The 13184-nt window shown below is 40.7% G+C and overlaps 1 protein-coding gene across 1 annotated transcript in view; it reads left to right on the forward strand.

Moving 5' to 3' along the window:
• med13a (mediator complex subunit 13a) overlaps positions 1–13184 on the forward strand; it is a 167903-nt gene that overhangs the window by 131047 nt on the left and 23672 nt on the right. Inside the window, exons 16-21 of the mRNA XM_057820128.1 lie at positions 5792–6711; positions 6810–6977; positions 11106–11329; positions 11723–11912; positions 12093–12459; positions 12543–12774. Of these exons, the coding sequence (XP_057676111.1) occupies positions 5792–6711; positions 6810–6977; positions 11106–11329; positions 11723–11912; positions 12093–12459; positions 12543–12774 (2101 nt within the window). The remainder of the gene's footprint in view (positions 1–5791; positions 6712–6809; positions 6978–11105; positions 11330–11722; positions 11913–12092; positions 12460–12542; positions 12775–13184) is intronic.

Genomic DNA, 13184 nt, shown 5'->3' on the forward strand with positions numbered 1-13184 from the left:
ACTGCAGCCCAGAGTCAAGCGACAGCTCCTACAAATCACGCCTCATACAAACCACGCCTGCTGTTGTTATGGTGGCGTGAAGAATTCATTAACGATGTAAAGTTTAAAGGGTTTTTGGGACATTTGGCACTAGCCCAATTCCTTACCCCCAAACTTAACTAGACATAAGGGTTTTGCAGACATAGGGGCGTGCCTAAACATAACTAGATTGTAACCTTTATTATGTTTGGAAGTCATTTAATGTTACAAATCAACCATAAAATTAGTTAAAATTGCTACCGTGACTGCATTATTGCTTTATTTCCATTCTGTCTACGTTGGACATGTAAAACTATTAAAATGGTTTCAGCTTTTAAATATAGATAAAAGTCAAGATTTTGCCGACTAAGGAGTGTTTTAGATAAAAAGTTACTCACCTTAGGTTTGCTACAACAGAGCCTGGCTGAGAAGTCTCCTTCTTTAAGATGGCGGATGTTTACTAACGCCGCTGCGTCTGTCATTTCGCATCTAGTTCTATATCCATGTGATATCTATGAGACGCATTAGACGCTACCACCTTAGCATCATGCGAGCGTAGTTTGTAGGGGCGTGGTTTGTATGAAGCGTGGTTTGTAGCAGCTGTTGCTTGGCTCTGGGATGCAGTCTGGTACTATTAGTCTGAGGAAGTTGTTGTCAAGGAAGTGCATCATTGGCTATTGCCTTGTAAAACTGCACTGCCCCCTAGGGCCTGGCATTAATGCCACAACGTCTTCACGTGGAATTGCAACATCGTTTGATTGGAGACGGAACAAAGATGTAACTATGTATATTCAGACTTGAAATGGGTCGTGTTCTGTTGTTTCTGTTGGAGCGTCACCATGTAAACAGCCCCTACATGTCCAAAATTAAATAAAAGACACTTTGCTTCCATAGCCCTTTCATCTTTTGGTAGTCAACCTGTTTTTGTCTCATCATTTTGATAGAATTTTCCGATACGCACATTTGACGATCTAACTGAGACATCATGGGTTTATTCATTGTGGGAAAAGGAATAATTTGAGGCTCACTGAGAAATATCTGACATCTGATTCTGTGCAGATTCATTCGTTCATCATATATATGTATTTTTTTATTTGTCTGGTGTTTGACAGCAGCTACGTACCATGGACTCCCACATGGAGGCATATGTAGAGAATCTTTCTACCATATTGATTGAAACAAACGATGTCATGGAGCGAGACTGATTGCAAAATTAAACCATACACCTAATGTAGCTTAGTTACAAATTGGGTATTTTATATAAGGCAGATGATTTCTTTTTTTAGATTTTATAGTTTTATCAAAATATGTAATTTCAAGGGGTCCTCAAGTTGTGAAAGAGGGTTGTTCCTACGAAGGCTGCGTAACCAGAATTTGTGCAGTCCGAATGTGCCATACCTTATCATTTAACCACGCTGTTAATACAGTAGTTAAACCACAATTTGAGTAAATATTTGACCGAGAAACACTTCTAACGAAGACATACCAAAAAAATTCAAAGAATAACAGTAAGTGAGGCAAGTAAGCACTAGAGGTGTGCCATCTTAGGCACCCCACGATTCGATTACAATTCAGGGGGCTACGATTCGATTCTTGAACGATGATCACGGTATTGACGATGATCCTGGTAATCACGTTTATCACGATTATCGATGCATTGTACATTACTAATTAATAAAGTACACCAACAAATTTTTGTCCATTATGTATTTAAAATATCCTAATGATTCAACAGGAACGATGGAAACATGCCCATACAACAAAAAGCTGCCCTTAAGCTGCTTTTTTTATTGATGTATTTTTACAAGAAAGTGCAAAAACATGAACCATTTTAAAGGGAGTACTTATTTCTCTCAACAATACAATAAAATTTACACAGGTGGAATGAATTCCACGTTTTCTGGAAACAAAGTGTCTTTAGACATAAGACTTCTTTTAACCAATATACTTTGTTTTCACAGATTTCTGTACTGTTTCGCATGTTTGTAGTGTTACCGATGTACTTAATCATGGTTTTACACGTTCTGTATATGAAATACACTTTAGCGAGTTAGCTTAGCGATAGGCGCTAACTATTAACACCTCAAAACAACAACAATAATGGCTAAACAGTACATGAGGGTTCGTGTACTCACCTCTTAGCAACACACTTAGGACATTTTTCAGTTGACACGACTTGAAACTACAGCTGGACATCTCAAGGAAATGAGCAACAAACTATCTCTCTATCGCTCTAAAAAAATAACTGTGCGGTCGCGCTTCTTTTCCTGCCTGTCTCATACACAAATTTATTTTCCAGTCTTTTGAAAAGAAGTAAATCTCTCTCTCAGTTACAGGCAGCATCCATTATAACGTTGTGCTTGCGTGCGTCCGTTAAAGGTGCCTGGGCGGCAGACGTGTCTTGAATTTCCTTCCGCTACGAGCGGCTGTCATAAAGTTATGAGGGAAAAATCATCGTTTTTGAACCTTTATGAATCGTAATCAAATCGTCACGTGTCGAATCGCGATGCATGTGATAATCGATTTTTTTGAACTCCTCTAGTAAGCACAGCTTCACTTGCTGCCTGACAACACTATCTTGCGCAATTAAGTTAATTGCGCAGTTTCCTTAACCTTTAGACATAGTATATCGGTACTGATGAAAGCCAAAGGACGCCCGAACAAATCTCTTTAGCTGTGCTGTGGGGGGAAGGAAAGATGTATGCAGTGCACATGAGAACAACTTGGCCGCCATCCAAATAATCATACCTAACAATCTTGTAACAATGTGTCTGTGCTCACGTCCCGTCATCAACGCGCCCTGGTTGCAATAATGCAGGGACTTCCTCGCAATGGGCCGGTGCCAGGTGCTGTTGCTCACATACAGCTGAGGGAAACAATGAGCTCCCTCATTCTCCCACGACTTCCTCACAGTTGGTCGCCAGCCTAAAAATAGGCATTACTTCAGAGGGGAGCTTGAGGAAATGTTTATAGCACATCTCTCAGAACGTATTTTGGGGGAACTGGGGCGGTTGTACCTTCCGTAGCTCTCAGTGTGTCCACACTGCGCTAGATGATGGATGGATGGAAATAAAGATATTCTTAAAACAATGTGACACTGATTTACCAAGATACCAGAGAAGTAATTTTTTCCAAATACATGGACATAGTGCGACACAACTTGTCTGCATTAAATAACTCCCTCATGTCAAGTTGTCTTTTTCAGGTTAAAGCGGTTTGCACTGTATACAAACCCTGATGCGAGTGAAGTTATACACAGAATATAATGACTTGCAAATCCTTTTCGACTTATATTCAGTCAAATACACAACAAAGACAATATGTTAAACCTTCAAACTAATTTAATAACATTGTCTTTTGGCACAAAATCACTCATTCTGAATTTGATGCCTGCAACACAATCCAATGAAGCTTGTTTGGTGGCATGCTTACCAGTGTGTTACATTACCTTTACTGTAAACAACATCTAATAAATGTTTGGGAACCGAAGACACTAATTACTAAAGCTCGTCAGGTGGAATTCTTTCTTGTTCTTACTTGATGTAAAGTTTCTGAACAGCGCTGGGTCTCTTTTGTTGTATTTTGTGCTTCAAATGAGAGACGCATTTTCAGACAATAAGGAAAATTAGCCACTAGCCCGCTTTTGAGGTTCACCGGACCCACTGTCAAAACCGTCAACGCGTCTGTTATTGATTCCAATAATCACAAAAAAGATTAATTTGATTAAATAAGTTTTCTTTAACGAATAGTGCAGCAAAAAAAAGTTTTTGCGCTAAAATAATGTTTATACAGTGGTACCTCGACATACGATCGCTTCGACAAACAATCTTTTCGACATCCGACGTAGAATTTGACTCTTTGATGGCACGCAGAGATGTCAGTCAACTACACACAGGCAATTATTATTTTTAAAGGCGAGGGGTGGATAGTTTTCGCCATTTGTGTCTACATCCGACGACATGCTCAAAATATGATTTATGACTGCGCTGCATTTTCTTTGTTTTATATGTATATGTATGTATATTTTCATTCTTTTTTTGTTGTCTTAGAACAAGTAAATTTACTCACATAAACTTGGTGTTTTAGTATTTTAAATGCAGATTTTGAAATATAAAACTGTGTATCATGTAACCACATACAGTGGGGCAAATAAGTATTTAGTCAACCACTAATGTGCAAGTTCTCCCACTTGAATAGATTAGAGAGACCTATAATTGTCAACATGGGTAAATCTCAACCATGAGAGACAGAATGTGGAAAAAAAACAGAAAATCACATTGTTTGATTTTTAAAGAATTTATTTGCAAATCATGGTGGAAAATAAGTATTTGGTCAATACCAAAAGTTTATCTCAATACTTTGTTATGTACCCTTTGTTGGCAATAACAGAGGCCAAAGGTTTTCTGTAACTCTTCACAAGCTTTTCACACACTGTTGCTTGTATTTTGGCCCATTCCTCCATGCAGATCTCCTCTATAGCAGTGATGCTTTGGGGCTGTAGTTGGGCAACACGGACTTTGAACTCCCTCCACAGATTTTCTATGGGGTTGAGATCTGGAGACTGGCTAGCTACTCTTTTGTTGCCCTGGCTGTGTGTTTTGGATCAGCCACGTCTCATCTTCAATGCCCTTGCTGATGGAAGGAGATTTTCACTCAAAATATCTCAATACATGGCCCCATTCATTCTTTCCTTTACATCGATCAGTTGTCCTGGTCCCTTTGCAGAAAAACAGCCCCAAAGCATGATGTTTCCACCCCCATGCTTCACAGTGGGTATGGTGTTCTTCGGATGCAATTCAGTATTCTTTCTCCTCCAAACACGAGAACCTGTGTTTCTACCAAAAAGTTCTATTTTGGTTTCATCTGAACATAACACATTCTCCCAGTCCTCTTCTGGATCATCCAAATGCTCTATAGTCAACCGCAGGCGGGCCTGGACGTGTACTGGCTTCAGCAAGGGGACACGTCTGGCAGTGCAGGATTTGAGTCCCTGGAGGCGCATTGTGTTACTGATAGTAGCCTTTGTTACTGTGGTCCCAGCTCTCTGTAGGTCATTCACTAGGTCCCCCTGTGTGGTTCTGGGATTTTTGCTCACCGTTCTTGTTATCATTTTGACGCTACGGGGTGAGATCTTGCATGGAGCCCCAGATCAAGGGAGATTATCAGTGGTCTTGTGGGTCTTCCATTTTCTAATAATTGCTCCCACAGTTGATTTCTTTACACCAAGCGTTTTACCTATTGCAGATTCAGTCTTCCCAGCCTGGTGCAGGTCTACAATTTTGTCTCTGGTGTCCTTCGACAGCTCTTTGGTCTTGGCTATAGTGGAGTTTGGAGTGTGACTGACTGAGGTTGTGGACAGGTGCCTTTTATACCGATAATGAGTTAAAACAGGTGCCATTAATACAGGTAACGAGTGGAGCCTCGTTAGACCTCGTTAGAAGAAGTTAGACCTCTTCGACAGCCAGAAATCTTGCTTCTTTGTAGGTGACCAAATACTTATTTTCCACTCTAATTTGGAAATAAATTCTTTAAAAATCAAACAATGTGATTTTCTGTTTTTTCTTCCACATTCTGTGTCTCATGGTTGAGGTTTACCCATGTTGACAATTACATGCCTCTCTAATCTTTTCAAGTAGGAGAACTTGCACAATTAGTGGTTGACTAAATACTTATTTGCCACACTGTATTTTGTTTGTCTATAATGAAGATGTTTTAACATTTTTCTGTGTTTTTGCTTTCATTAAACTCCACTCTTCTGTTTGTGCTCACCCAGTAACATCCCAAGTGTGGGCAGCGCGATGGACCAGGACTACAACCAGACCTACACCCCACAAACCCACACGCCCTTCATGTCAAATAGTGCTCCACCAAGTAACAGCGGCACTGGCATCTTGCCTTCCCCCGCCACCCCCCGTTTTTCAGCACCCACCCCACGCACGCCACGCACTCCACGCACACCTCGAGGTCCCTCCAGCGTTCAGGGCTCACTCAAGTACGAGAACTCAGATCTGTACTCACCAGCTTCCACCCCCTCTACCTGCCGACCGCTCAACTCAGTGGAGCCGGCCACCGTTCCTTCCATCCCAGAGGCTCACAGCCTCTATGTCACTCTCATTCTCTCTGAATCGGTCATGAACCTCTTCAAAGACTGCAACTTTGACAGCTGCTGCATCTGCGTATGTAACATGAACATCAAAGGAGCAGACGTTGGCGTGTACCTCAGTGACCCCATCAGTGAGGCCCAGGAAGCCTGCAGCTGTGGTTTCAGTGCTGTGGTCAACAGGCGGTATGGGAACGGCTCAGGCCTCTTCCTAGAAGACGAGCTGGATATCATCGGCCGTGGCTCGGATGTCAGCCGCGAGGCGGAGAGGCGCTTTGAGGAGCTACGGCTATCCTCGCTGGATAGAACCGGTGTCGGGAGGGGAGACCATGTCCCAGATGAGCTGATTTTGCTACTGCAGGACCAATGTACCAACCCTTTTTCACCTATTTCGGGCCTGGATGATGTTGTGACTCATGGAGTGAAGGGTGGTGGAGTACCTCCGTGTGTTAGGGTGGAAGAGAGGGATTTTCACAGTGACTGCTACATGGCGCTAGAGCACGGCAGGCAATTCATGGACAACATGTCAGGTGGAAAGGTGGACGAGGCACTGGTCAAAAGCACTTGTCTACACCACTGGTCCAAACAAAATGGTAACGCATAATAATTGCAGAAAGTTTTTAAAGTGTACACGACATAAAGAATTGTCCTGCCTTTAAATAATGATTGTCTTTATTGCTCTCTTCTACAGCAGTGGACGTGAGTGCGCTGTGCTCTCAGGACGTGCTCAGAGTGTTGATGTCCTTACAGCCCGTACTTCAAGATGCCATCCAGAAGAAAAGAACTGTGCGGTCCTGGGGCGTTCAGGGTCCCCTCACCTGGCAGCAGTTTCATAAGATGGCTGGACGCGGCTCATATGGTAAATCCTTCAATGTGATAATGAGTTGTAGTCAGTGTCGTTTTTGGCAGCCCTTTTAATTATTGTTTTAGTCTTAGTCATATTTTAGTCATTCCAAAATGTGTTCGTCTTCGTCTAGTTGTAGTCAACGAAATCTCATACAAATTTCGTCTAGTTTTAGCCGTCAGTTACTGAATGTTTTTCTCTGTTAATTAGAGATGTCACGATCGATCGGCATCGATCGGGTCCGATCACATCATTTTCAAAGTATCGGAATCGGCAAAAAAATATCGGACATGCCTTTTTTTTATATATATATATATTTTTTAAATAAATCGTTTTCTAATTGTATTTAACGTTAGACATAATATGTTACGCTCATCCAGAGTCTTTAGTTTAGGCTTAAGGTAGGGTTATCAAATTTATCCCGTTAACAGCGGTAATATATATATTTTTTTAATTTATCACGTTAATATATTTAACGCAATTAATGCATGCGCTGCACGGCCCACTCACGCATTGTCGCGTTCAATCTGTAATCACGCCGTTTTACATATATATAGAGCTAAAAGGCAGCGTAACATGAGTAGAGTGAATTTTGGCAGGCTTTGGAGCCTTTTCATAATTGGCTAAAGCCTTACAATCCCTCTCCCTACGATTAGATACATTGTGGGAAGCAATGTGGGGAAGAAAGGTAGTAATTGATCTTTTTCTTAACACAGAGCAGAGAAGATATATCAATTGGTACCACTATGCACAGTCATGGTTGCACTTCCCATCATGCATTTGGGCAGAAAAGATGGCTACAGTATCATTTACTGAAAGCTTAACAAATACACTAGATGGCAATATTTAGTCACAATATACACAGTCACATTTATCCTTTAAGAATTACAAGTCTTTCTATCCGTGGATCCCTCTCACAGAAAGAATGTTAATAATGTAAATACCATCTTGAGGATTTATTGTCATAATAAACAAATACAGTACTTATGTACTGTATGTTGAACGAATATATTCCTTTTATTCATTTTTTTCTTAATGCATTGCCAAAATGTATATGATCGGGAAAAATTATCGTGAATGATTGGAATTGAATCGGGAGCAACAAAAAAAAGCAGTCGGATCGGGAAATGTCGGGATCGGCAGATACTCAAAACGATCGGGATCGGATCGGGAGCAAAAAAACATGATCGGAACAACCCTACTGTTAATATAAAACTTCTTTGTCCAAAAATAAAGGTTTCTAACAATTTAGTAATTGCTCCAGTAAAAGACTTCCAGTAATTGCTCATTTACCAAACAAAACAGCGGAGATGGGCTATTAGCTGAATGCCATTTCGCCAACTGGCTCTCATTCTAGATTTACTCATCAGAAAAGCGAAGTGGCTTTGCTTTAGACTGACTAGTGTTTTAAGAGGACACTCGCCCTTCTGAAGTCAATGCTACGCTAACGCTAGGAGTTACATTTAGCGTCCGATGGTCACTCAGCTCAGATTTTTAAAGACTAAAGCAGTATTGCATATTCTCTTTTGCCAAGATAAGAAAACAAATCTTACCGTGTGTCCAAACAAGCAAGATGGAGTGCAGCCTAGCTTTAGATGCATCCTAAACTCTGGTGAGGTGAGTGAGGGAGAGGCGCACCACATCCCACTAGGGTTGGGCATCGAGAATCGATGGGATCCGACTAACACTCCAGTTCTCCCTAAACCGTTTTTTAATGTCGATTCCAAGTTACGATGCCCTGACCGCCGACCGAAAAAAATAGCTGCCGAACACCACGAAGAAGAAGCCACATAAGGACTAGTCCGTTATGAACAAATCATAAGAAGTGGCTAATTTAGCTTAGCACAAAAACGTGTTGCTTCGCTTCACATAAATGATAACAAAGTAACAGAGTAGACTAGGGCTGCAGCTATCGAATATTTTAGTAGTCGATTAATCGATGGGCTAGTTATTTCGAATAATCGAGTAATCGAATAAGGTACATGAAAAATTAAAATACCTGAGCTGAGCCTCAAACAGTATAAATTTTATTTTGAAAAATGAGGATCTATGTAAAACAAAAGAACAATTGGCTGACTTACATAGAAAAAGTCCGCTAGCTTAAATGCTACAAAATGCTAGTTTTTTTTTTTTGTTTGTTTGTTTTTTTTTTTTTTTTAATGCTCTAAACAAATGGTTCAGACACATATTCCCACAAAAAAACGGCTAAATATACCTATAAACTAAATTATGAATGCGTTAAAAAACATTAGCTCAAACAAAAACTTAACTTATGTTGGTCTTAACAGGGAGCAGTTGGATTCAGCCATGTGAACAGAGGCAGACCAGAGGGCAGTGTATCCACCCTAATCAATAAAACTAAATGCAAACACTTTCAAAACAAACCATTACAACGCCACTTTAATTAAACAAATACTCGAGGCAACAAAATTTAATTCGAATCTTTTTTTCTAATCGAATACTCAAGTTAATCGATTAATCGTTGCGGCACTAGAATAAACACACCGAAGTGATATCAGACCCTCTGTTAAAAACATGCAAACTAACAGATTTTGTTTTATCAAGGGTTCCCAACGATGTGTAGTGCAGTTGAGGTGTGTAGCGTCTGTACACCTCTAGAATTATTCTCCAATTAATGTTCTTTTTGCCTGCTGCTTCCAGTAAGTCACCACTAGGGGAAGCCAAGCGCACATAGCAAAACCAAAGAAAAACTGTAGAGTCCGGAGTTACAATAGTGACATCTTGTGGACGGATGAACAATATATCTGTTTAGAAAGAAATCAAACTTAAAAAGTAGTCAACTTAAGATCAAGGGACAGAACACTCCCCGTCTGACGTCTGTAAGATGTCAACCCTTAGCTAACTTGTAGAAATAACACCTAAAAAAAAAAGATGCAATACAATAAATGCCTGCAGCATAAGACACTCTAAAACATAGGCAAAAGAATATGTCTAAATGTTTTCTCCGTGAGCTTTTGAAAAATAAACATCTTTGTGAAAGTGCACTCCAGTGGAAAGAAACTTGATCATATTCAAGTTCAAAGACTGATATTTATATACAAGTTAAAAATAGCCCTGGGAGAAATTCATAGCAAAGTAATTTGAAAGTTCTTATAACTTAAAAACTAATCGAGATGTTAAGAAATGAATATAAACTATGCATTTTTTTTTTACCACGTATATTAAAAGAATCTGAATCGAGAATTGTTTGGAACCGGAATCGGAAAATGGAATCAGAACCAGAACCGTTCAAATTCAAACAATACCCAACCCTACGTCTCACATGAGAGACACAACCCAAATAATGCTAAGATGCAAGCTGGCGTACTTCATGTACAATATGAAAATGTCCCGCATTGTGGACATATGACAGAAACTACTGTATGTCGCATTTTTGTCTTGTTGTCGTCTCGTCAGATGAAAACTGGCATTTTGTCTCGTTATGTTCTTCTAGTCTCCCAAGCCATGTTTTTAGCTCGTCATCGTGACGTCATCACCATAAAAAAATTGTTTGTTGACGAAATATTTTCGTTATCGTAATTGTCGACGAAAACAACACTGGTTGTAGTTATTGCTCTGAAACACTATAGAAAGGTTACCCTTGGTCTTTTACTCTGAATCTTACAGCCAAATGATGATTACCATTTGTAAAGGTGACCTTCGATTATTTTATTTTTTTTAAAAAAAATTTAAATGACCTTTGATGTGATTTTATCAAGTGTGGAAGAAAGTTTGTGTTGAAAATGTCCAGAATGTTCTCTTTCAAGTTATTTTAATCACCATATCTGTATCTAACTGGATCAAATTCGAATATTTGATATTTGAACTCTTCGCGCTGATCACATGGGCATTGGCGAGTGGGTGTGTACGAAGCTCAAAATGGACAGTGTAACATTGTCGCTCAAATTTTTCTTTTAAAGCTAAAATAAATTTTGATTTAATTCAAAAATGTCTGATGATTACAACCTTGGAAAGCATTCATTCTGACTCACAATTTATAATTGTGACCTTCAAATCTGATGCACAAGATACTAAAAAAGAAAATTAAAAAAGAAAAAGAAACTGACCAAATTGTGACACTTTTTTTTGTAACACTTTTCATTTTTGCGTGATCCAATGTCCTTTTCTGTTTTGCTCCTGCAGGTACGGATGAGTCTCCTGAGCCACTGCCCGTCCCCACTTTCTTAGTGGGTTATGAGTATGACTTTGTGGTGCTGTCTCCCTTCGGCTTACCCTACTGGGAAAAGCTGTTGCTGGATCCCTTTGGCACTCAGAGGGATGTTGGGTATTTGGTAGTGTGTCCTGACAATGAAGCGCTGCTCAGTGGTGCAAAGAGTCTCTTCAGGGATCTCACAGCTGTCTATGAGGTAGAGAATGAGGAAAAAGTTTTTGTGTTTGCACTGGATAAATTTTTGGACAGACAGCGCACATGCGTGTTTCGTCCCGCCGAATTCTGTTTAATTAGGAGTCGCATTTGTTTTTGCAATGTGAATGGCTACAACACAAACAAAAATCAGAATTAACAAAGAGAAAATTGAACTGCCATCATACTTTCTTGATACTGCCATTGTAGGTATTGTCTTTAAAAATGTGCACGTCAGGCTACGGCATGGGGTCGTAAATCAGGTCTGCGTTGACGGTGTAGTTCTGCCGTCACCGCTACGCAGAAGCATAATTCAGCCCTCAATCCTATTACATGTGAATCCCCATTGTTGTATCAATGAAACGTCTTATCTTTTGCTTCCTATATTTTTCCACAGTCGTGTAGGCTTGGCCAACATCGGCCCATATCCAAAGGCTACCCTGATGGCATAGTCCCTGTCGGTGGCAGTGGGGCCAAAAGTCTTGTGGATCAGCCAGTCAGCGACTGGTTCCTCAAGGCTGCAAGTAGCAACAACGACGCCTTCACTAAGCTCAAACTCTATGCACAAGTGTGCCGCCACAACCTTGGTAAGTGTTGCTCATTTTCACTCTTCCACTCTTGACCCAACTCTCTTCTGTTGCAAAAAGACTAGCAAAAGAGCAATTGAAAAAAATGTGCTGAAAAAAGTGTTCAGTGGAGTTGCTTTATTTTCTCTAGGTGTAATGTCTTTTTTCTCCAAGTAACATATTCGTCTTTTTCCTTTTTAGCTCCGTACCTCGCATCGCAGCCATTAGATAGTTCTCTCCTCACACAACCGAGCCCCGCATCGTTATCCAACCAGTCATCATCTACAACTTTGATAGGATCCACCTCCAGTTCAGCTGGCCAGCAGGGTGCAACGAACAGCTCCTCAGTCCCTAACAGCAACAGCAGCTCGGTATCATCCAACAGCTTGGTGACATCACCTGGCAGCGGGATGCAGTCTACCAAGGCAAGCTCCTTTGCCCCCTTTGGAAGCATGGGCAGCCAAAACCAGGGAAGTGGTCCTCAGAATGGTCAGCAGACTGGAAACCAGAATTCTAGCACCTCAGGAGATAACGCTAACAGCCAGACCCCCATAGAGCCCCCAGAAAGGTACAGCATTAGCCGATCGTATTTCACTGAAATAATGAAACACTAGACTTATAAAGTAAAATGAATGTGTGTGTTGCCCACAGCACTTTGGAACGCGACAAAGTTGGCGTGCCCACAGATGGCGACTCCCACGCAATTACATATCCACCTGCCATTGTTGTTTACATTGTGGACCCCTTCAGCTACGAGGATTCTGAAGGCGGCCATGGCCCTGTGCCGGCCCACTCCAGTGTGTGGACGCTTGGTTTGTTACGCTGCTACCTTGAGATGCTTCAGTTACTTCCTGCACATATCCGCAATTCCATATTTGTACAAGTGAGTCAACTTGCTGATCATTTTGTGTGGTAAATGATTACATTACATGATGTCCATTAGAGTACACTAAAATACGTGGTCACCCTTCTTTCGTGGTTACAGGACACACCTTACCCTTCAGATTTTAATTAATCCACATGCAACATACTCTTCCTCTGGCCAACACGCAAAGTCTCGTCAAGTTTGACGACCGAGTCATGGTCTCCGAACAAAGCCAGAAATACAAACACATACAGTGGGGCAAATAAGTATTTAATCAACCACCAATTGTGCAGGTTCTCCTATTTGAAAAGATTAGAGAGGCCTGTAATTATCAACATGGGTAAACCTCAACCATGAGAGAGATAATGTCGAGAGAAAAAAATCACATGGTTTGATTTTTAAAGAATTTATTTCCAAATTAGAGTGGA

This window comes from Corythoichthys intestinalis, chromosome 18 (genome assembly GCF_030265065.1).
Source record: "Corythoichthys intestinalis isolate RoL2023-P3 chromosome 18, ASM3026506v1, whole genome shotgun sequence".
NCBI classification, from domain to species: domain Eukaryota; kingdom Metazoa; phylum Chordata; class Actinopteri; order Syngnathiformes; family Syngnathidae; genus Corythoichthys; species Corythoichthys intestinalis.